Source organism: Rhinopithecus roxellana, chromosome 8 (assembly GCF_007565055.1).
Source record: "Rhinopithecus roxellana isolate Shanxi Qingling chromosome 8, ASM756505v1, whole genome shotgun sequence".
NCBI lineage: Eukaryota > Metazoa > Chordata > Mammalia > Primates > Cercopithecidae > Rhinopithecus > Rhinopithecus roxellana.
Window position 1 is genome coordinate 70,555,790 of NC_044556.1, and position 25,444 is coordinate 70,581,233.

The 25,444-nt window shown below is 39.6% G+C and overlaps 1 protein-coding gene across 1 annotated transcript in view; it reads right to left on the reverse strand.

Moving 5' to 3' along the window:
* PPP2R5A (protein phosphatase 2 regulatory subunit B'alpha) overlaps window positions 1–25,021 on the reverse strand; it is a 77,192-nt gene extending 52,171 nt beyond the window's left edge. The window contains exon 1 of the mRNA XM_010372481.2: window positions 24,143–25,021. Coding sequence (XP_010370783.1) covers window positions 24,143–24,323 — 181 coding nt within the window. The 5' untranslated portion in view covers window positions 24,324–25,021. The remainder of the gene's footprint in view (window positions 1–24,142) is intronic.
* Between the last annotated feature and the right edge of the window lie 423 nt (window positions 25,022–25,444).

The following is a 25,444-nucleotide window of genomic DNA, read 5'->3' on the forward strand; positions in this document are numbered from 1 at the left end:
CAAAGTGCTGGGATTACAGGCTTGAGCCACCGCGCCCGGCCTACTTTTTTTTTTAATAAGTAGAAGGAGTACACTCTAAAATAATGATAAATAATAGTATAATAAATACATAAGCCAGTAACATTTACTATCAAGTATTATGTATTGTACATAATTGTATATGTATATATACTTTTATATGATAGTGCAGTTGGTTTTTTTACACTGGCATCACCATAAACACGTGAGTCACACCTTGTTCTATGAGCTAAAGCTACATCACTAAGGGATAGGAATTTTTCAGCTCCATTGTAATATTATGGGACCACCATCCTATATACCACATCATGGACCAAAACATCGTTATGCAGCATATGACTATATTTTAACCAAGACTGCTCCTTCCCCCTTGGCTCAGCTACGTAGAAAGGCAGCCAAGAACACAGGGATCCTCCTCTACTTCTAGCTCCCAGACAGTTTCAGGTAAGGAGTAGGACATATCAGCATTTCTCATCCTTTCCACAGCTACTTACTGTTGCTAAGGATAAGTTCTAGACAAGTGCATCTGAAAGGTAGGCCTCCTTTCTTCTGCCCAACCTCCACGCATGGAGCAGAGGCTCTACCTTTTGTGCAGCACTGCTAAAAAATACTGGGGCCTCAATTACCTTTGCTCTGGCCTATGAAGTGGTGATTCCACACTGGAAGAGGCAAGCCAAAAAGACCTCAGGCTACTGCCCCCACTTTCCCCAACTGCTCCTAAAGCAGGGTTTCAGAGAGAAGCATACTATTGTCCCCACCCCTAACTCAGAGCCTTGAGTCTAGAGATTTTGCCTGGGGGGAGAAGTAGGCCATAAAACAGCTCTTCATCTTTTCTCAAAACAACTGACTTCTTTACAACAGGGCATTAAAAAAAAAGTTCAAGCCTAAGGGTACTCTCAAAAACAGTGGAGGTTTTGGTGAAAGATAATGGTAAAATTTGTAAATTCAATGAGGATACAGACTAAACATAGGCTAGTTATTTTTCAGGAGAGACCAAAATAAATAAATAAATAAATAAATAAATAAATAAATAAATAAATAAAAAAACAGCAGTGTGGAGCCCTCCTGATGTTAGAACAAATATCACCACACACTGACCTTGGGAACTATTCCTTCAAAGGAGCCTGGATTTGATTGGATTAGTCCATAGAACAATGTGTGCCCCAAAGCATTATTGAAAACAATTGAGAATCAGCTGAAAATCAATGGAACTTAACAGCTGGCAGTATGGTCAGGAAAAGACAAAGAGAACCCTGCCAAAAGCACTGTCATCCCAAGGTGCCTGGGCATATCCAAAGCTGCACCTCTCTGAGGAACAAGATCAGAGGCTTTACAAAGTATGGGGGAAAACTACACCCAGTCACTAAACAAATAAACAAGTGACAATAACAAGGGTGGTACCCAGAGTTGCTACCATATATTATTTAAAACAGCCGAGTCCAACCCTTAGGATGTGAGGACCTTTTTGCTTATCTGTGGTGGTGGGTATCACAAAAATTATGCATGGACTGTTTTTTTTTTTCTTTTAGCTCGTCAGCTATTGTTAGTGTTAGTGTATTTTATGTGTGGCCCAAGACAATTCTTCTCCCAGCGTGGCCCAGGGAAGCCAAAAGGTTGGATACCTGTTATTTTAAATATCCAGTTAATAACAAAATGGACAAAGAAACAGGAAAAGTATAACCCATGTGCCAGAAAAAAAGAAGGCTGTAGAACCTGCCTGTATATGTTGGATTTAACAGAATATATGACTTTAAAGTAGTCATTATAAATATGTTCAAAGAACTAAACTATGATTAAACAGTAAAGAAAGGTACGATGACAATGTCACATCAAATAGAGCATATCATAAAGAGATAGAATTTACAAAAAAAAAAAAAAGAATCAAATGCAAATCCTGGAGTTGAAAAACATAACAGCAAAATAAACTAAAGGGACCCATGAGGAGATGCGAACTGACATTAGAAAGAATTGGGGAACCTGAAAATACATCAATAGAAATTATGCAATCTGAGAAGAAAAATGAACAGATTCAGAGACCTGTAGGACACCATTAAGTGTAACAACATACAGCTGGGTGTGGTGGCTCGTGCCTGTAATCCCAGCACTTTGAGAGGCCAAGGCAGGAGGATCACCTGAGGTCAGGAGTTTGAGACCAGCCTGGCCAGCATGGCAAAACCCCATCTCTACTAAAAGTACAAAACTTAGCCAGGCATGGTGGCAGGTGCCAGTAGTCCCAACTACTCAGGAGGGTGAGGCAGGAGAATCACTTGAACCTGGGAGTCAGAGGTTGCAGTGAGCCAAGATCATGCCACTGTACTCCAGCCTGGGCAACAGAGCAAGACTCCATCTCAAAAAAAAAAAAAAAAAAAAATGTATACTAACATAATATATTGAATAACACAAACCTAACACAAGAAACTCCAAGAAGGATAAACTCAACAAGATCCACAAATAAACATCACAGGAAAATGATGAAAGTCAAAGACAAGGAGAAAACCTTGAAAGCAGCAAGAGAAAAACAATTCTTACTTTCAAGGGCTAAGATTAACAAATAACTTCTTAGCAAAAACGACTGAGGCCAGAAAACAGTGGAATAACATATTCAAAGTGCTCAAAGGAAAAAAAAAAACCTGCCACCAAAAATCCTGTATCCAATAAAACGATCTTTCAAAGATGAAGGCTTGGGAGCTGAGGCAGGTGGACTGCTTGAACTCAGGAGCTCAAGATCAGCCTGGGCAACAGTTGAGACCCTTTCTCTACAAAAAATACAAAAATTAGCCAGGTGTGGTGGCAGATATTCTGAGGCAAGAAGATAACTTCTTAGAGGCTGAGGCAAGAAGATAACTTGAGCTCAGGAGGTAGAGCTTGCAGTGAGCCAAGATTGCGCCACTGCACTCCAGCCTGGGCACTAGAGTGAGACCTTATCTCGAAAAGTATTTAAATCTTTAAAAAATGAAGGCAAAGGCCGGGCACGGTGGCTCACGCCTGTAATCCCAGCACTTTGGGAGGCCAAGACAGGCAGATCACGAGGTCAGGAGATCGAGACCATCCTGGCTAACATGGTGAAACCCCACCTCTACTAAAAAGTACAGAAAACTAGCTGGGCGTGGTGGCGGGCAACTGTAGTCCCAGCTACTCAGGAGTCTGAGGCAGGAGAACGGTGTGAACCCGGGAGGCGGAGCTTGCAGTGAGCCGAGATTGCACCACTGCACTCCAGCCTGGGCGACAGAGCAAGACTCCATCTCAAAAAAAAAAAAAAAAAAAAAATGAAGGCAAAATGAAGACATTCCTAAATAAATAAAAATGGAGAATATTTTGCTAGCTGGTCTACCTTTTAAGAAACACTAAAGGATTTCCTTCAGACTCAAAGCATATGATCACCAATGATAGTTTGAAATCTATAAAAACTAGCCGGGCGAGGTGGCGGGCGCCTGTAGTCCCAGCTACTCGGAAGGCTGAGGCAGGAGAATGGCATGAACCCGGGAGGCGGAGCTTGCAGTGAGCTGAGATCCGGCCACTGCACTCCAGCCTGGGTGACAGAGCAAGACTCCGTCTCAAAAAAAAAAAAAAAAAAGAAATCTATATTTAAAAACATAGAGCACGAGTAAAAGTAATTCTGTAATTACAAAGTACATTATAAATGCCTAGTTTTCTTTCTTCTCTTACCTGATTTTAACAGCCATTACATAAAATAGTATTATATAATGTATCATTGGATGGTTAATATATAGAAATATAATGTATTTGCTAATAACAGCACAAAGGAGGAGGTGGGAGGAAAGTTGTGCTACATGAAAGAAATAACTAGTGGCTGTGGGCGGTGATTCATGCCTGTAATCCCAGCACTTTGGGAGGCCGAGGCAGGTGGATCACGAGGTCAGAAGATCGAGAGCATCCTGGCTAACATGGTGAAACCCCATCTCTACTAAACATACAAAAAATTAGCTAAGCGTGGTGGCGGGCACCTGTACTCCCAGCTACTCTGGAGGCTGAGGCAGGAGAATGGCGTGAACCCAGGAGGTGGAGCTGGCAGTGAGCCGAGATCACGCCACTGCACTCTAGCCTGAGCAACAGAGCGAGACTCCGTCTCAAAAAGAAAAAATAAAGAAATAACTACTGATGGTAAAGTAATAATTATAACAATATATGCTCAGGGTTGTAACATTAATAGATATTATATAACACTAATATCACAAAAAAGGAGGAAAGGAAATAGAGGTATGTAGGAATAATGATTCTACATCTCACTGGAACAAAGCCTGTATAAATTTGAAGCTGATTCTAACAAGTTAAGATGTATATAATAAACCTAAGGGCAACCACTACAAAAAAAAAAAAAAAACTCAAAAATATGTAGTGAAAAATAATCATTACACAAGTTTAAATGCTGCATTAGAAAACATTCCCTTAATACTAAGGAAAACAGAAAAAGAATACAATAAAATAGAAAAAAAAAATACAGAACAAAAAAAGACATGAGGTACAGAGAAAACGAAAAGTAAAATGGCAGACATAAATCCAACTATATGAACAACTACATTAAGTGTAAATGGATTAACCAGAGGGGTGCGGTGAGTCACACCTGTAATCCCAGCACTTTGGGAGGCCCAGGCAGGTGGATCACGAGGTGAGGAGTTCAAGACCAGCCTGGCCAAGATGGCGAAATCCCGTCTCCACTAAAAACTACAAAAAAAAAAATGAGCCAGGCATGGTGGCAGGTACCTGTAAGCCCAGCTACTCGGGAAGCTGAGGCAGAACCACTTGAACCCTGGCGGCAGAGGTTGCAGTAAGCGGAGATTGTGTCACTGCACTCCATCCTGGAGACAGAGCGAGACTCTGTTTCAAACAATAAATAAGTAAATAAATGTAAATGGATTAACCAAGCCCATCAAAAGGTAGAGACTGTCAAACTGAATTTTTAAAAAATGATCTAAGTCTCCAGAAGATACAATTTAAATTTAAAAATACAAGTAGATTGAAAATAAAAAGATGAAAAATAATATATCATGTAAACAACCACAAGAAAGCTGGAATGGCTATACCAATATTAGATAAAACAGACATTAAAAAATAGGTAAGTGTTTGACATATGCAGACAAAACATACTTTAAAAACTTTTGTCTCTTACATCTTACACAGACATGGATATATATCAAACTACATACATTTTTAAAGTCTGTTTTGTTTGATATTAGTGTGGGATATGATGAGGTTTCTCTTCAAATAATCCAATTAATCTTTTATTCTTTAATTCATAGTTACCTCCCACCCAATTTTTCTCCTTTTTTCTCCTTTTCCCTTCTTGCCTTTGTTAAATGCCCAGGCCCTCCACACTACAAAGAGTTATCAGTACCAGCTCACATTCCTTTCCTTATTTGGAAGGAGGACTAACTTCTGGCTCATTACAGACACCCCTTCCCCTGTTCCCTCCACTTTCCTTTACGTGCCCACCCTATCTAAAAAAAAATAAAATGTTTAGCCAACCAGGATTAGTTTAGATTGTACGACCCGACCCCGGCCAATGGGGAAAGGGTACAGGGGCAGGACTTGCGTCAGGAATAAAGGCTCTTTGTTGCCCCTTTGTTCAGGTGTGCTCTCATGGTAACTGGCCAGGGAGGCACCCCTCTGCACATAAGTAAAATTGCTTTGCTAAGATTCCTTTGTTCAAGTATTCAATTTCCTTAGGATTTTGAGTGTTATTCCTAACATTAGTATAGCCACTTCAGTTTTCTTGTGGTTGTTTGAATATATATTATTTTTCATCCTTATATCTTATTTAGATATAAATATCATTATATAAAGATACTCTTTATTTCCTATCTAAAGAGTGTCATTTTGTAATGATGGAAGGGTCAGTCTCTCAGGAAGAGGGTAACAATTATAAACATATTTGCACCTACTAACACAGTACCAAAATATATGAAGAAAGACTGACAGAAACAAAGAGAGAAACAGAAAATTCAAAAGCAATAATAGTTGAAGCCTTCAACACCCCCTTTCAATAATGGATAGAACAATTAGGTGGAAGATCAATGAAGAGACAGAAGACTTTGAACATACATAAATTAACTACACCTAACAGGTGTCTATGGAACACTATAGAATTTATACTCACTATATAACACTCCACCCAACAACAGGAGAATATATATTCTCAAGCGCATATGGTACATTCCCCAGGACAGACCAGACCACATACCAGATAGTAAAACCTCAAAAATTTCAAAAGAACAGAAATACAAACTATGTTCTCTGACCACAAAGGAATGAAGCCAGAAATCAGTAACATTAAAAAATTGGGGGCCAGGCATGGTGGCTCACACCTGTAATCCCAGCACTCAGGGAGGCAGGGGAGGGTGGCTCACGAGGTCAGGAGACTGAGACCAGCCTGGCCAACACGGTGAAACCCCATCTCTACTAAAAATACAAAAATTAGCCAGGCATGGTGGCGTGTGCCTACAGTCCCAGCTACTCAGGAGGCTGAGGCAGGAGAATCGCTTGAACCTGGGAGGTGGGGGTTGCAGTGAGCCGAGATCATGCCACTGCACTCCAGCCTGCGCAACAGAGCGAGACTATGTCTCAAAAAAAAAAACAAAAAAAAAACAAAACCTGGGGCCGGGCTTGGTAGCATGAACCTATAGGCTCAGTTACTTGAGAGGCTGAGGCAATGAGGATCCCTTTGAAGCCAGGAGTTAAGAGACCACAGCGTACTATTATAGCATCTGTGAACAGTCACTGCACTCAAGCCTGGGCAACACAGTGAGACCCCATCTCTCTTTTTTTTTTTTTTTGAGACAGAGTTTTGCTCTTGTTGCGCAGGCTAGAGTGTAATGACGTGATCTCGGCTCATCTCAACCTCCACCTCCCGGGTTCAAGCGATTCTCCTGCCTCAGCCTCCCAAGTAGCTGGGATTACAGGCATGTGCCACCACCCCAGCTAATTTTGTATTTTTAGTAGAGATGGGGCTTCTCCATGTTGGTCAGGCTAGTCCTGAACTCCCGACCTCAGGTGATCTGCCTGCCTCGGCCTCCCAAAGTGCTGGAATTACAGGTGTGAGCCACCGCACCTGGTTGACCCCTTCTCTTAAAAAAGAGAAGTTAAAACATTTTTGGGAAATTCAAAAATATTTGGAAATTCAATGATTCTTAACTAATGGATCAAAGAAGAAACCTAAAAGAAAATTAAAAATACATTAAGACAAATGAAAATGAAGACATAACAACCAAAATTTAAGGGTGTTTAGAAAGATATAGCTGTAAATGTCTATATAAGAAAGAACAAAAGATCTTAAATCAGAAACCTAACCTTTGCAATTATAACTAACCCAATAACAGCTGAAACAATCCTGAAAAAGAAAAACAAAGTAGGAAGATTCACACTATCCCATTTCAAAACTTACTACATAAAACAAGTAGTGAAGACAGTGTAGTACTGACACAAGAACAGACATATAGATCAATGGGACAGAATTGAGAATCCAGAAATAAAACCATCTGCTAATTTTCAACAAAAAGGCCAAGACCATCTAATGGGGAAAGAAGTATTTTCAACAAGTGGTGTGGAGATAAATGTGATAACTACACGCAAAAGAATGAATCTGAATCCTTACATCATACCCTATATAAAAATTAACTCAAAATGGCCAAAGACCTAAATGTAAAGGTTAAAATTATAAAATTCTTAGAAGAAAACATAGGGGTAAATCTTCATAACCTCATATTTGGGAAATGATCCTTAGAAATGACTCCAAAAGCATGAGTAACAAGAAAAAAGAGAATTTAGACTTAATCAAAATGTAAAACATTTGTGCTTCAAAAGGATACCACCAAGAAAGTGAAAAGACACAAGGGACTTATATCAGGATATATAAAGAATTCTTACAACTCGATAAAAGGACAAATAACAATTTAAAAGTGGGCAAAGGGTCGAAAGAGCCATTTCTCCAAGGAAGATATACAAATGGCCAATAAGCATGTTCAAAGACACTTGACATCATTAGTAATTAGGGAAATGCAAATCATAACCACGAGGAGACACTACTTCACATTCATTATGATGGATATAATCAGAAAGTCAAAATAAGAAGTACTGGTAAGGATGCGGAGCGATGAGAACCCTCATATACCACAAGTGGGAGTGTAAAATAGTGCAGCCACTATGGAAAAAACTATGGCAATTTCTCAAGTGACTAAGCCCAGAATTACCTTATGACCAAGCAGTTTCACTCCCACGTGTATACCCAAGAGAAATGAAAACATATGTCCACACAAAAACTTGTATACAAATGTTCATAGCAGCATTATTCACAACCAAACAGTAGAAAGAGATGAAATGTCTATCAACTGAGGAATGGATAAATAAAACATGGTATAACCATACGATAGAATATTATTCAGCCATAAAAAGGAATGAAGTCCTAACACATGCTACAACATGAATAAATCCTTGAAAACATTATGCAAAATGAACGAAAGAAGTCTATTATGAAAGACCACATATTATAATACTCCATTCACATGAAATGTCCAGAATAGGGAAATCTAGAGACGGAAAGTAAATTAATGGTTGCTCAGGGAATCCCAAAAGGAAGAGGGGGGTGATAGTTAAAGGGCATGAGATTTCTTTCTAAGATGATGAAACTACTCTAAAATTGACTGTGGTGGTAGCTGCACATGTCTGTGAATATACTAAAAGCCATGGAATTGTATACTTTAAATGGGGAGTTACATGATATATGAATTATATCTCAATAGAGCTGTTTAAAAAATTTAGTCCCGTTCTGGTATCTAAAATACTTTCATATCAAATATCCAAAACATTGCTGAGAGACAGTAAAAGTTTAAAGATCAACTGCAGCAATGCCACTGACCAATAATCACATAAACTTCATTCCACCACCAGTCTATACAACACATACATAGAATCCACTAGTTTTGTCTTTATGCTGCCTATAACTTATAATACTAAATTAGATTAATAAAAATTTTCAAGGAACATGTAAATGAAATCCCAAAACCAACACATAAAATGAAAAAGAGGTAGTAATAATAACTTATTAAGATGACCACAGAGGGCTGGTTTAAGAACAGTTCACCGAATTTTTTTTAATACCATACAGTAAGATAATTTGTAGTTTTCCCCCTGTAATGCAGTTTTGCTTGTACTGTTTCAAATGCATCTTCCCAGAAAATCTAATCTCTATTCATTTTTCTCAAGATTTCAAATACCAAGTAGAAGAACACTGAAATCTTAATATATTCATTATCATAAAGCCTTCCTTTTCTTGCCCATCTTCATTAAGTCAGTGATAAAATAAACTTCTGAGGTGACAACCAAGTTATTTCAAGTTGTCCATTGTTAATCCTCTATATTTAATGATAAATAATTTGAAGTAGCAGGTATCATTTGTAACAAATAATAATTTTATAGCTATAATTTTCCTTAGAGGAAAACATCCCTAATTACTGCTGCTAACATACTTGAAATCTAAAGTAAGATCTCATATAGGATTCATGCTACAAATTATAGAACAAGCACTGTATCATAGCAACCCAGCAATACCACTACAGTGACACGCTGAGGATGCAATCCAAGGTTCTAATTTAAGAAACTGGCACAGAATATAGGACATGTAGCTTTTTTTGGCAATACCCCTAGAACATTAATAACTAAAAATCTAAAATCAGCTTTTATTTGAAACTTTAGAGAGCAGGCTATTATAAAGTAACAATGGAAACATTTATTAACAAATGATTCACAGCACTGTGACTAAATATGACTTATTAAGGTTCTGTGATTTCATTAAAATTGAAAATGGTGGGAAAAAAATTGTAGACATCACATTTTAAGAAATTTGAACACATACGCACTACCAGTTTGATAATGTTCTAATATATAAATGTATGCATTATTTTAAGAAAACCCCTACAATACTAAAACTTTCAAGAACATAAATATTTCCATGCTTTAATCAATTACCATTCAAATGTAAGTATATCCGCAACTACTGCTATTTTTTATTTCAAAAAACTAACTGGGCTGGGCATGGTGGATCACACCTGTAATCCCAGCACTTTGCGGGGTCAACGTGGGCAGATCACTTGAGGTCAGGATTTCGAGACCAGACTGGCCCACATGGCGAAACCCTGTCTCTACTAAAAATACAAAAATCAGCCAGGCGTGATGGCTCGCACCTGTAATTCCAGCTTCTCAGAAGGCTGAGGTAGGAGAATTGCTTGAACCCAGGAGGCAGAAGTTGCAGTGAGAAGATTGCACCACTGCACTCTAGCTTGGGTGACAGAGCGAGACCCTGTCTCAAACAAACAAACAAAAACAAACAAGGTGTTCAATTCTCTAGAGCAGAACCTAAGCTCTACAGACATCCCACTTCCTTCTACCATCAGCATAGATGGGCTTGGGATGGTGGTGGTGGGGAAATCCAATAACCATGAAAATTACATAAAATATTATATACATATTTTAAAACGGTACATTCTTTAAATTGGATTTTCCTTTTTTTTTTTTTTACAATTATTTAAGACCTTTATTAACAGGTGCTTGCAGTTTGTTGACTTTTTTGAAAAAATCAAGTTGTAAACTTTTATTACAAATTAAAAATGAAGTTATTAAAAATCTCAACTTGACCAGATATGAAACAATTTAAAAACCTTTAAAGGCGTATTGAGAAAAACCAGGCTTTTTTAAAAAACACGTTTGTTATTACCAAAAAGAGATGTCTTTAGGTAAAAATAATAAAAACCCCATGCTGCATAGATAATGCAGATAGTTCTATTTATCTGGTCAACGGGCAAAAAGCAAGCACTTAAGGTCTTCAGCTCCAATCTTTTGTTTATTTCTTACTGCTGGAATTTCGTATAATCTCCATGAAATTAAATACTAGTGCTCTTAGAAATTATCTCCTTTCCTTTAAACATAAGAAACTTATAACCAAGGTTTCAAATGAGTTGGTTCAGTATTTCCAGAAATAAAAACTTTATTCACAAACAATTCTAAATTGACTAAATATTTTTCATTCAGAAATTTGCTATTTGTAATATTCTATTAAGAGAAAATAATAGGCTATCGAACAATATACACAGTATGATCCCACTCATGGGTAAATATGAGAAGATGCTCAAAAATTTAAGAGACTTCCTCTGGGTGGGAATTTTTACTTCCTACCATTGTAAGATTCTCCTTTGAGTTGTTTCAACAGTGAGTCTATAAGTTTTTACAAAAATAATACATAATGGGGTAGTTTAAAATATGACACTTCCCATTACATATTCTTTAAATGAGTTTATTTTAGAAAACCATGAAAACTGAGATTCGCTTATGACTCACAGCAAGTATTGTATTATAACCTAAAATAGTCATTCCTGTTCTATAGAAGTTACTTCTCTAGATCTTAAACAAATTAGTTCTTAAAAATATACAGAGAGTATCCAGGTGATCCAAATTAAAAATAGATTATCAAAACAGATGAAGTACCAAAACCAATGACTAGATACACGGCAGCTAGGTGAAGGCTGAGTTATTTTTACCTTTCCTACATGAATAATCAAAATTTCTTATGGGCCAGGTGCAGTGGCTCACACCTGTAATCCCTGCACTTTAGGAGGCAAAGGCAGGTGGATCACTTGAGGTCAGGGGTTCAAGACCAGCGTGGCCAACATGGCAAAACCCTGTATGTACTAAAATACAAAAATTAGCTGGTTGTGGTGGCAGGAGCATGTAATCCCAGCTACTCGGGAGGCTGAGGCAGAAGAACTGTTTGAACCCAGGATGCGGAGGTTGCAGTGAGCGGAGATCAAACCACTGCACTCCAGCCTGGGGGACAGAGCAAGACCCTGTCTCGAAAAAAAAGAAAAAAAAAAAAGTCTTATGAAAGCAATATGACTGTGGGAAATAAATGCATCTTAAAAGCACTTGTTATATTTGCTACTTTATGTTCACTCTGGATTCAAAATTAGGTTGGTTCATTCACTGGAAGCACAAATGCATGTGGAAAACTATTTGAGGAAATGATATCTAACTTTAATTTCAGCTTGTCTGGAAGTTTTAGTGGAAGAATAAAATCAGTCAAGTGGTAGATTAACCCAATTGACTTTTATTTCCAAGTCTCTGTTATCTTTACCTAACTTTTTTCCTCTCTCAAATTGAGAAGAAATGATCAGAAAGATAGTACTAGGCTAATGTGGAAGAGTATTTTAAAAAGTTTTCAAAAACTTTCTGTAAAAGGGGACCAGAATATACCGAACATTTCCAAAAGAGGCAAAAATAAGTAGATTCTAATCAGTTCTTGATAATCTACAATAATTTCTTCAAGTTAATTACAGATCATTATAACTTTGAGTGGTGACTCCAAAATCTGTGACACAAATGTGCTGAATGATTAACAATTCACTTCATCTTATTTCTCAGTACTCATTCATAAAACAAATGCTCTCATATTTTTTTGAGAAAAACTTTAGGTTACCTAAAAAGGAGAGAGAGGACAGTGCTAAAAAGAAGACCTCAAAGAAGATCAATGAAGCATTTTTATATCAGAAGAATTTAAGAAACAAAAATCCCTTGCTTTAAAGGGTCTTAGAAAAATCTACATTCAATACTGGCTTACTTGCCCAGCACCTATAGTCTAAAGGTCTAAAGGTCTAAAGACTATAGTCTATAGACTTAGTCTTAGTCTTTAGTTACACTAAAGACTATAGTCTAAAGACTTACTCATTCAGCTTTTACAATTTCTACTCACCTTACGCAAATCTCATCTCAAGTTATCAGAAAGAAACGTATTGGCTAGGTGCCATGGCTCACACCTGTAACCCAGCACTTTGGGAGGCCGGGGTGGGTGGATCACGAGGTCAGGAGTTTAAGACCAGGCTGGCCAACATAGTGAAACCCTGTCTCTACTAAAAATACCAAAAAAAATTAGGGAGGCGTGGTGGCAGGTGCCTGTAATCCCAGCTACTCGGGAGGCTGAGGCAGGAGAATCACTTGAACCCGGTAGGCGGAGGTTGCAGTGAGAAGAGATTGTGACGCTACACTCCAGCCTGGGCGACAGAGTGAGACGCGGTCTCAAAAAAAACAAAACAAAACATATTTCTCTTGATAAGGTTCTCAATTATAAATATTTATCAGTTGCACTCTAAGGAAATAAGGTACTAAACTTTGCTTCAGTCCAGGTAACAAACATCTTCCATTTAATAGAGGAATCAGCAACCAACTGAGAAGAGCAAGTCATACATGACCGGCACAAGAATGTAACCTACCTAGGTTTTGTTTTCATCTATTAAATGCTAACCAGTTTAGTGTTGCAGGTAAACATTACTCAGTTATAAATCATCCTAAAATTGTAAATTATTTTATGATATAAAATGATGTTTTTCTTTCAATCAATTTAACAGCTTTTGCTTCATTCTTTCATTCAATAAATATAAAACAGCACTATCTAAATGCCGTGTAGGAAGATATGGCTCTCGGGTCTCAAAGCACTTATAGTCTAAAGACAAAAAGCAGGCACTTTAAGTAACCTTATTCATGCAACTTGTCCCAGCAAGATTTTGTGATCTTCTTCATGCACATAACAATGACATCTTCTCATGCAGTGTACACAGAAGACGTTCTATTGAGTAGGGAATAGATAATCCCAATTTGGCCAGGAGACTATGTGGCCAGCAACCCAAACTATCAGTGCCTTCTTAAAAGCAAATCTGAAAGTCTTGGCAGGCCATTAAAGGTAAATATAAAGAATATAGCTACTGTTTAGAAGTCATAGAAATTACCAAATGGGCACTCTTTGATTCACATATGCAGTGGTCTATTTTATATTTACAACTGGGTTTCTAAATGGCATCTCAATTTTAAAATTTCCAAAATACAACTCTGGATTTTCCCTCTATACCTGGTTCCCCCTCCAGTGTACTCCTTTCTCGGTGGTGGGACACATTCCTATCTACCCAGGTGTCCAGGCTAAAGCATCCGAGAGAGTCATCCTGGACTCCTACACCTCTGCCTTTCCATCTCCTCCCAAACAATTCATTAACAAGGTCCTATCTAAGATATATCTCAAATGCATCTTTCCGTCTCTATCTTGGGTTACTACCCTAGCCCAAGTAACGTAATGTCTTACCTGGCTTATTAATCTCGTAACTTGTCCTCCTAAAAATCTTGTTCTGCTACAATGCATTCTTTACCCAGTAGAGACAGTAATTTTTAACTGCCAAACTTTCTGAAAGAGTTGTCCATACTTACTCATTCAGCTTTTACAAGTTCCACTCACTATCCACCTTACACAAATCTCATTTCACGTTATCAGTCCTCCAAACGCCTCTCATGTCACCAATGTTGCCTAAAGACTAACAAACCCATGGCAACTTTTCAGTTCTTACTGGGCTTGTCCACAGTTATCCACTGTTACTACTTTCCCCATCCATCCTCCAGTTTGTAAAGACTCTCTTCCCCTGACAGCCTCGTCTCCACTCTCTCCTGTCTTCTGTGGCCCCCACTCCAGCTGTCTGTCTTGGCTCTTGGTTGTACCTTTTCCCCTTACCCATTATCTCAATGTTGGTATTCCTTGGCGTCTTCTCATTCTATCCATTTTCAGTGGGCAGTCATTTCTACTTCAAGTGCTTCAAATGCCACGTATAAGCCAAAGACTCTCAAATTACCTCTAGCATATTGCTTCATATCCAAATAATCTACCTTCCTACTAGGCAGCTTCACTTCAATTTACCATGGACACTTCCACCTGTCCAAAAAATAACCATTATCTTCTCCTCCCAAATCTAATGTCTCCCTTTTTCCCTTTCAATAAACTGCTATCATATATCCAGTTGCCCAAGTTAGAAATGTATCATCGTTGATTGTTCCCTCTCACCAGATTTTGCCTGTGATACCACCCCATCCCCACTTGGACAAGCACCTTTATCTCTTGTCTGGATTACCGTGTCAGTATCCTCACTAGTGTTATTCACTCTCATTTCCCAATACACTCTTCATGGTACTGTAAGGTATAAATGCAATAAAGTGCCTACATCCATTCTTCAACATAGCAACAAGACTATGCACTACACCCTAAATGTTGTTCCACTTCTCTAGTGATATAGAATGTATCACATAGAGATACAGAATGTAACCTATATTCTAGATCACAGCTATGTAAACCGCTAGTAATTCCCAAAATATACTATGCTGAATTACCTCTGGGTCTTCATAGATTGTCTTTTGGGTGGACCTCTTAGCCCATCTATCTTTGCTTAACACCTTCTGGCCTTTTAGATGGCAGTTTACCTGTCACTTTCTCCAGGAAACTTGCCCTGATCTCTCCCCTCCCTTAACATGTTTAGGGAGGACTGAGTCCTTCACCTACTCCCTTAACATTTCAGAGCTTACTCTTATCATGACACTTATCACATTACTTGAAACTGCCTGCTTACAAGTCTGTAAATTCGCCACCAACTATAAACTCCTAAAGACATTAAATTTGAAAAGAAAAAGCATTCATAATTTTATTCACTTTACTAAGCTTTAATCTCTGCAGTGGTTCACCAAAATTTTATGCACTATGGAAAACCAAAGAAAGGAAAAGATTTCAGTACTAGATTTTTGAAAATAAAGTGTGTGTCTAATTTCATAGCAAACAAAATCTTTTGCCTCTGGCCAATTTAAAGAAAAATGGTAGGGCAACTTTGTTGCTGTTGTCGTTATTTGTTTTAATAAAATCAGAAACATATTCCTACAGAAGTTATGTTTTATTTTACTTTTAACTTCAATAGATATTTTTCTTTAGAAAAGCCTGTTGAAAAGTTGTTTTAAAAATCTACTCAGTTTTGCTAATCAAAATTCAGCAGTTATAACAAAAACTGTCTCACCTTTTTCACTTTTATCAATTTAGAGGCAGGGGATTAACAATGAGTTCAAACAATCATTGACTTACGGTAATAGCCATAATTATGGAATATCCTTGACACAATGTGAAACGAAGGCAAAACCAATTAGACAAAATATACAATTTTTTAAAATCTGCGTTCTGCTGAAAAAATACACAATTTTAGATTTGATACTTTCCTCCCTACCTTAAAGAAAACTTCTCTGATGAAATGGCAAGATATTTATTAGAATAACAAGAGTGAAATCAATTCCCAATGGAGGCTAAACCAGAATGACTTCTGAGATCCCACTCAGCACTGGAAAGCTCAACCAGATATAACACACAGTAAGGTTATAGTAGCTGCAATTAGCATCACCATTCCAGTAGGAGGAGTGTGTTTCCAAGAAATCCCTTGTCTTCAGTATCCAAGTTAGACTACCCTCACCAAAAAAAAAAAAAAAAAAAAAAAAAAAAAACAGTCCCAGTATGTTTCTTCAGGAAACCCAATCAAAATTACGGGATTTCTAAAATTCTTCATTACTCACTTAAAAGGCCCACATAAATAAAATCCTTCAGGTAACAGTTCAAAAAGACAGATATAAAAACGAGGCCTGAAACTGCTTATTAGTCAACATCCTGCTCAGAGAAGTAGAGTTTATTTTGCATAATCCCAGTCTGTCATGTACAACTCTTTCAGCAAAGCATTTAGATTCCTTGTTACATAATAATACACTAAAAGTGATTATATATTTCAAATCTGTTCCTTTTACCTCCCTTCAAGGACATCCTTATAAAAAAAAAGATTGCATCTCAAACTTAGAAATTACTGCAAACAAATTGTTTCAGTTATTTTATATACACAAGTCCACATCTAGGAGTCAACCCAGTATTACTTTTCCTCACACATTTTATCCAGTAACTTTCATAGCAACAAATCACTCAATAATGTTACACGTCACTCATACTGTTCATTGGCAAAATACAAATAACCTTTTGTTTTAAACCTACATTTACTATTTACTGCCAAGATATTAAGGACCCAGAATTCATTTACTTTAAATCAAGCTTGTCCAACCCACCTTATTTTGTTGTTGTTCTGTTTCATTTTGTTTTAGGCTTTTAGCATCCTGAAGCCATAGTTTTTAGTTTCCGTCTCTAGTGATAAGCAGAAAAGAGGGATGAGGAAGGGGCTTTACTGGCACAACCAAAAACAGAAACTAAGAACCCGTGACTGTATTCTCTCCCTTGGATACCCCTGTTTTAAATAACCCTGAACCAGTTTTAGGCATAAATATATTAAAACCAAAAAACTGGGTGAGGCAGTGATTCACATCTGTAATCCCAGCTTTTGGGAAGCCAAAGACGAAGGATCACATGAAGCCAGGAGTTCAAGACCAGTCAGGGCAACATAGCGAGAACCTGTCTGTACAAGAATAAAAATAAAAAACAGCTGGGTGTGGCAGCACACACCTGTAGTCCTAGCTACTTGGGAGAATTGCTTGAGCCCAGAAGTTTGAGGCTGCAGTGAGTTATAATTGTGCCACTATACTCCAGCCTGGGTGATAGAGCAAGACTCTGTTTCAAGAAAATACAGAAAACCAAAAAACAAAACAGAAGAGAATCAATCTCTGGTAGACAGCACCAAACATCACTAAAAGGAGCACAATCAACAAAGGAGAAGGGGTGACTAGAAAACCAACAGATAATTTCTTCATCAAAACAGTGATTCTGTCTCTATGACCACATTGTGCACAAAATACTGTACTTGGTACCTTAACAGGATTTGAAAAAACAGATAATGACTTCTGCTTTCATGGAAAGATTCACCATCTCATTCTGGAGAGAGAGCATCACAACACAACAACTGAACACCCACCCAAACAACAAATCAACTAACACAAGTATCATTCAAACTGGTTATCAGAAAAGACAAAGACAAAATAGGAATATGGAATATAAGCAGCCCTGAGTTCTCACTGCCCTACCTTTGATAAAAAGCTGTGGTCAAGATTAAGTTAGAAGATAGACACGAAAACACTCTGGAGAAAAGCATTTCTTGATGTGAAATAAAAATAAGGCATGACCAAAATGCAGTAAAGTTCAAGAATAGTTCCTTTGTTCAATATCTTGTATTTAACACATACAACGGTAGTATCAGGCCTAGATTTTCAAGTAACAGAACAGTGTTGTGAGCATACAGAGGAAACTAGTTTGATATCCCAAAGTGGTTGAAATCATTACTTATTATCCTGAACGATGGGATCAAAATTAAGCAAACCTGTATATGTTCTTTTACTTGCCAGCTCCAAAAATCACAGAGAAAAGAAAATTGACCACCTTACATCAAATAATAGTTGGGCTTTAATTACGGTAATGACAACAAACCAACAGAATCATCCCATCATACCTAAAACTCCAGAATCTAATGGCACTATCTCCCCTTCAGGAAAGTACTTAATAAGCCATAGGGGGCAGCAAAGTTAAGAGAGTGAAATGTAAATAGCAGGAGGTGAAGCCAGGGCAGGAAATGTTAATAGGCTGGGTAATGAACCATGAGTATCAGAGAGAAAAGGACAAAGTCTCAATTAATGAATTAAATCAATAGACAGACAATGCTAACCGGGTGATTCTCAATCCTGGCTGCACGTCAGAATCACCCTGTGGACTTTTAAAAATACTGTAAGTGGATTTTACCTTAGGCCAATTAATCTACAGTCTCTTGGGGATGTGCCCAGGTATTGATTTTTTGTTTTGTTTTGTTTTGTTTTGTTTTAAACTCTCCAGGTATAGGCCAGGTGCAGTGGTTCACACCTGTAATCCCAGCACTTTGGGAGCCCAAGGCAGGCAGAACACCTGGCGTCAGGAGTTTGAAACCAGCCTGATCAGCCATGGCAAAACCCCCATCTCTACTAAAAATACAAAGAGTAGCTGGGCATGGTGGTGCATGCAAGAGAATCGCTTGAACCTGGGAGGCAGAAGTGGCAGTGAGCTGAGAGATCGTGCCACTGCACTCCAGCCTGGGGACAGAGCGAGAACTCAGTCTGAAAGAAAAATTAAAAAATAAAATTAAAAAAAACCTCTCCAGGGATAGCCAGTATTGGGAACCACAGTGCTAAACACATAAAAACAAACTAGTCTTTATCCCCAGCTTTTTACAAAAAGCTAACTTTTAAAAATGAAGCACAAAAATCTAAATGTGTTATTTTTGTTAGTAAACCTGTCTTTGAAATCCAAAGCAGCAATAACTCCTTAAAGACTAATTCATCTTTGTAATTTTATCAAGAGAAAAATGTTATTCTTGCAGGTGAAAATGGCTAAACTGAAGCTGAAAGGATGAGTCATCACTCATGCAGGAAGACAACTTAAATCCACTGTTTACATGACAGTAACATACTACAATGGTTACATTATTTTACCAAATACATTTTATTGGATTAGCACTTTATTCAGTTAGACACTTCAGAAAATAATCCACAATTAACAATTAGATAAGATAATAAAATGGAGGGAAGGAGGAGATGATCCTAAACAGGAATTCTAAAGATGTTAAAATAGGTTTAAATAGAAAAGTTTTTCCTTTATGTGACGACTAGCAGTGAACACTTTATCTGCAATTTCTCTTAAGTATATCCTAAAAATATTTTAAGTTTTTTAAAAATAAATCTTCTAGAAGAGATATCTCAGAAAATAGTCCTAAAATGACTAAAATGTTATTTCCCTTTGTAAACAATTTTCTTAACATCTTCAGATGAATTTGAACTCTCCTCTAATGGCATCCCAATTGTGTTTAGATGGAATGATAGTAACTTTGAGAAGATCTATAAACCTTAAAAGTTGAGTGAGTAGTACTATTTTCTCTCCACAAAAAGGTTTAGCTATAGAACTTAAGATAATGTCAGCGTTCTTGTTCCACAATTACCTTAGATCACCTACTCTAGAAAACACACATTTTACCCCCTAAAGGTAAGAAAGCACTGCAATCAACACCACTATTACTGGCCTCAATACCTCCAGTGGGACCCAGTTGCTAAGAAAGAACCAACAAAGAATCTGAGTGCTACTCGGGAAAGTTTTACCTCTTCTGAAGGGGATTTCAATCTCAAAGCCAGTTTCAGCTTGATCTTGCTATTTATTTCCTGGCTGTCTCCTATGAGGACTGCACATCTATACAATTCTACTGGTTTGTCTGATTTCTTCGCTTGGTAAAAAAATCTTACCACAACTTTTAACATTTTAAAGAGTCTGACTTAATCCTATTTCCATTTCTACACTCATGCTGAAAGATGTTACAGCTGCACTTCACATAAATCATATCTGAAAACTGATTATAAATAAAATCACACTTTAAATACACTAGGAAAGTTTACCATTTAAGTAAGTAATCCTATTAATAATCCTTCATTTAAAGATATTTTTAATCTGGATTTTCAAATATTTAAGAGAATGGGAACTAACATTCTTTGCCTATTTTTAGGTACTTAAATTATTTCCCTTAATCCCCACAGGCCTGGGGATATTGAAGGTATTATCCCCATTTTACAGGTAACGAAAAAGACTTAGAAAGATTAAAAATTTACCTTTGACCCAGGACTAACCCCAAAGACCCAACTCTATCACACTGCTTCAAATTTACGTAAAACAGTTAACAGCACAAATACTGAAATCGTTTAACCTAGGTCCCAGTGTCAGTTGCAACATCATCCAGATAAGTAATCACAGGCCAGAAAACTTCTTTTTAGGCCTCACCTTTCTCATCAATAAAATGGGACTACTGATCTTGCAAAAAGTTCAGGGATGACCCAACGAATAGGATGTTTGTAAAAATACATTGAGCCACGGATTATCAAATAACAGTATTACCCTTACTAGGTGTGAAAAAGCAGGAGATACACAGGTATTAAGGGTTGCACATCTTTGGATTGTTTCACTTGATATGAACAATACTGTTCTATAATTTAAGAAAATTTTTAAGGTAAAATAATTTTAAAATGCTAAAATGTTATATGAATGTAAGGCATCAATATAAATGTAAGGCATCAACTGCTTTACCAAACCAGTCCTTCCAGAATCTTAAATAAAATAGGTTAAACAGACTGAAAAGCCTTTTAACAAGGCTTGTTTATTAAATACTTTCAATTATAGAACAATTTATTCTGAACATTTTTGCCATTAAAATCCTACAACCCCCTTACTAAATGATTTTGCACAAATACTTCTTACAGGTGAAAAGGTTGGATTATTTTGTTAATCCTTACTATGCTTTGAGGAAAACTAGTTGGCACCTTTCCAGTTCAGATGCATGTGGTCAAAGTATAACACAAGCAGGCTGGTATAAACACTTAAAAGATCTTGGAGTCCATGGATATCTGAATCACTCCACAGTAAGATGGTATTTCAGAGGAGGAAGAAAATTCTCTTTCATACACATACTAAAGGGCTTTCCACTGTTTTTGTGAAGGCCACAAATGGAAAAAACTACCACTCGCAGAAAAAACACAACACTGTGGTATCAAGTACACTGCCAAAGTTCCAACTGAAGCAATTGAATGTCTTTTTTTTTTTTTTTTTTAATCACTTTCATGCATTTTGGCATCTGGAGTAAAAGAAGTTGTTCCTATTAGTTTGTAATCCAAGTAAGGGTCTTATTTCCTCAATTAAATTTGCATAAATTTATCCTGAATACATAATTTTCCTTATGATGAATACTGTATTTTCATGCAAATATCTACAATTAAAGTAAAGTTCCAATCTACTTTTTTCTTTACTAGTGACCAAATAGTATACGGCACCTTCAACCTGTTGAACCCTACCTCATATAACTTAGATGATTACTGACTCTATCCATATTTTTGCCAGGTTTTTAAAAGCAAAATGTGGCCAGGTGCGGTGGCTCACGCCTGTAATCCCAACACTTTGGAAGGCCGAGGTGGCCCGATCACCTGAGGTCAGGAGTTGGAGACCAGCCTGACCAACACGGTGAAACCCCATCTCTACAAAGAATACAAAATTAGCGGGCCGTGGTGGCGCATGCCTGTAATCCCAGCTAGTTGAGATTAGTTGGGAGGCTGAGGCAGGAGAATTGTTTGAACCCGGGAGGCGCAGGTTGCAGAGAGCCGAGATGGTGCCATGGCACTCCAGCCCAGGCAACAAGAGTGAAACTCCGTCTCAAAAATATTAAATTAAATTAAATTAAATTAAACAAAATTTAAAAAAGCAAAACGTATCAAAGCTGCATCTCCTGGCCTGAAAACAACCAAATGTTTAATATTCAATTATTTTTATTAAAGTATACTATTAAGAAGTACAACACTAAGAAACTAGAATATCTGGACGGGCGCGGTGGCTCAAGCCTGTAATCCCAACACTTTGGGAGGCCGAGACGGGCGGATCACGAGGTCAGGAGATCGAGACCATCCTGGCTAACACGGTGAAACCCCGTCTCTACTAAAAATTACAAAAAACTAGCCGGGCGAGGTGGCGGCGCCTGTAGTCCCAGCTACTCGGGAGGCTGAGGCAGGAGAATGGCGTGAACCCGGGAGGCGGAGCTTGCAGTGAGCTGAGATCCGGCCACAGCACTCCAGCCTGGGTGACAGAGCGAGACTCCGTCTCAAAAAAAAAAAAAAAAAAAAAAAAAGAAACTAGAATATCTTACTAAAAAGCAAATTAAATAACTATGAAATAACCCTAGCACGAAACCTTCAAACTACATAGTTTGACAATTTAATGGGGAAAAAAAAATCAGTAGTGTAAAAAAAACTATGATATTTTAAATAAGTGTAAAATTTAAAATCTATGAATAGCAAAGACGATATTCTTTTATAGCTATGACATCATTCAAGAATTAAAGTCTTGGCAATGCCTATCATTACAGTCTACCATTTTGCTATGTAATTTTAACAATTTTTGTATGCTAAAGAGCAATCAAATGATAAATTCGATAACACAGACTAATCATATCTCAAAACCTCTTTTCAAAAGCCAGTTTGATTCTAACGGTGAGATGTCATGATTTAGAAGCACTCCAAGAGTCAGGGCAAGGTAGGGTCTCAACAGGGTTCTGGAGCTGTTGTAGGTCAACTGTGATTTGATCTGGGTTTTCTTTAGACTCCTTTAAACTAAGGCTGGATTCACAGGCCCAAAGACAAATGAGAACCAGACTGGCCTTGAAGGAGATGCTGCAGCTTTTTCAAATGAATTGAAAAATCTGAACATCTGATGATATGGATCTCCGTCAGGTTGCAAATTTTATTTAAAAATGTAGGAGCATTATCATCTTGTTCCATCATTTCTATCTCATAAAATGCAAGGACATTAATTAAACATACTGAGTAATACACAAAGAATAAACTAGAACACCAGGAAATAATATCGAAAATCCTCTAAACCTAGTGGGAATAGTGAGCCAAAAAGAGTGCCAAGTTCTCCTGCAAGGCATTAGGCACGGATAACCAATTTGAATTCCTGTACAAACCTACAAAGTCCCTGGAATCACTGCCTGGCAAACTAAGTTCCCATTCAATTGCAAAGTAACACTACCTACTTCTTTATATTTCCAAATAGACCATGTGTATCATCTCAGATAACAGAATATTTTAAATATTTCTGTTCTTTGAGCTACAGGATACCATTTAAACCTAACGATCCAGTGAATAAGATACTACACTGGTCAAATTTTTAGGCTTTTTCTTTATAAATACATCCAAAGGCCAGCTAACTCTTAGCCGATGTTTGCATTCGGATTCCTGGTCTGATGACTCTTAGGGGCAATCAATGGGAAGTGGAGTTGAGAAGAGGGTGGGTGCACACGGCTTTATAACTGTAAAAGTAAAGGACTAGCTAAAAGTGGCCGAACAGAGGAGCTGACACTCGGGAAAGTGAAGGTCGGGGAAGGTTCGTGCGGTTGTTAAAGCAAAACCGGGAAAGGGCAAACCTGGAAGAAGAGTGAAGGGCTCTACCTCGCGGGACGCAAAATAGGAAGTGCAGGTTAAGCAAGCGCGCAGGTGGGGAGGGGTGTTGGCCTCCCCTAGGATGGAAAGAGTTCAGGTGAGAATTAGAAGGAAAGAGTCAAGACTTCACAGAAAACCTGTTTGAATAAGGAGGAGGGGGGTGAGGGGACGCCAAGGCATCGTGAAGAACTCGGCTCACACACTACGAGTCCCAGCTGAGAGAAGCCCAGAAGGAAATGGCTCTGCTGGCGCAGAGGCAAGCGTTGCCAGTCCCTGCGCTCGCTCCCAGGACTGCGCCATCGGAGGTTACCTTTGAGCTGGGGCAGTGGGTGCAGCTCTGCCTGGCTGCCCTGGCTGCGAAACTGCGACGAGCCCTGGGAGCGCTTCTGCCTCTGCGCCTTGCGGACCGATTTCCGGGTGAAGCCGTCCACTTTCTCCGAGGCCGAGATGGCGGCGCTGGCAGCCCCCGCCGGCGGCGACGACGACGACATCTCCGCGGCCCTGGCGCTTGGCAGCTCCGGCTGCTGCTTGCAAGGCACGGGCAGCGGCGGACACGGCAGGAGGAGGCGGGGGAGAGGCGCGGGGTGCTCGCGCCCCTGCGCCCCGGCCCCACGGCCCTCCGGCCCCGGGACGCCGCCGAGCTTCTCCTCGCCGCCCGCCAACGCCTCACGGCCACATCTCAGCGCCGGAGGTTCCTGGTCCCCGGCGCGCGGCGAGCTCCCGGGGCTGACGGAGGGAAGGGCGGGGGCGGAGGGGGGTGAAGAAGTTGTTGACTCCGGGCGCGCAGGGCGGGTGGAAGAGAGCACGAAGTTTAGACAACTGAGGCGAGGGCACGGGGTTGCCGGCGCCAAGCGCGCCTCTCGTCGCTTCTGCCCCGCTCCCCAGCCAGCCGGTCGGCCAGCACCTCAGCGGCTGCTGCCGGCGTAGCCCGCCCTGCCTGGAGCCTCCTCCCGGGGCGCTGCCATCGCGGGTCCCCTCGGAGCCACTGCCGCTGTGCCCGCTCTTCCCGGTCAGCGCCGGCCCCTCATCGCCCGGGGCGCTGCCCCGTAGCCCTGGCCCTCTGCGTGCACACACTCCTCCTTGCCGCGCTGGGCGGCCCGAACCCCCTCCCCCACGCGCCCGTCGGCCGCCCACGGAGAACCCCCGGCGAGCGACCGCTACAACTTGAGAAGGTGGTTGGTACAGGCGAGCGGGAGTGTGTGCGCGTGTGCGCGCGCTAGGGCGCGCGGCCCGGGGAGGGGCCTCGCGAGGGGTGGGGAGGGAGGAGTTTGACTGACAACTTCCGCGGGGTCCCGCCCGCCTCTCGGTGCGGCGGCGGGGGAGGGGGCGGGAAAGCATGTCAGTCTTGTTAGCCAATCGCACGGCTAAGCGGCAGCGACGGCGTGAGGTGCGGCCTCTTGAGGCAGAGCAGTGGGGCGGGCTGTGTGACGGGCTTCGGCCGCAGCCAATCGTAAGTGAAGAAGGCGAGCGGGGTGCCCCTGCGTCACAACAAATGTGGCAAATCTCTTGGGAGGGAGGGGAAGCGCCCCTCCGCCAGCGGGCACTTTTGCGCTCATGCGCGACTGCTCCAGGCTGTCAGTGCTCTCGGGACCGTCTGCGAGAAGACCGGGAA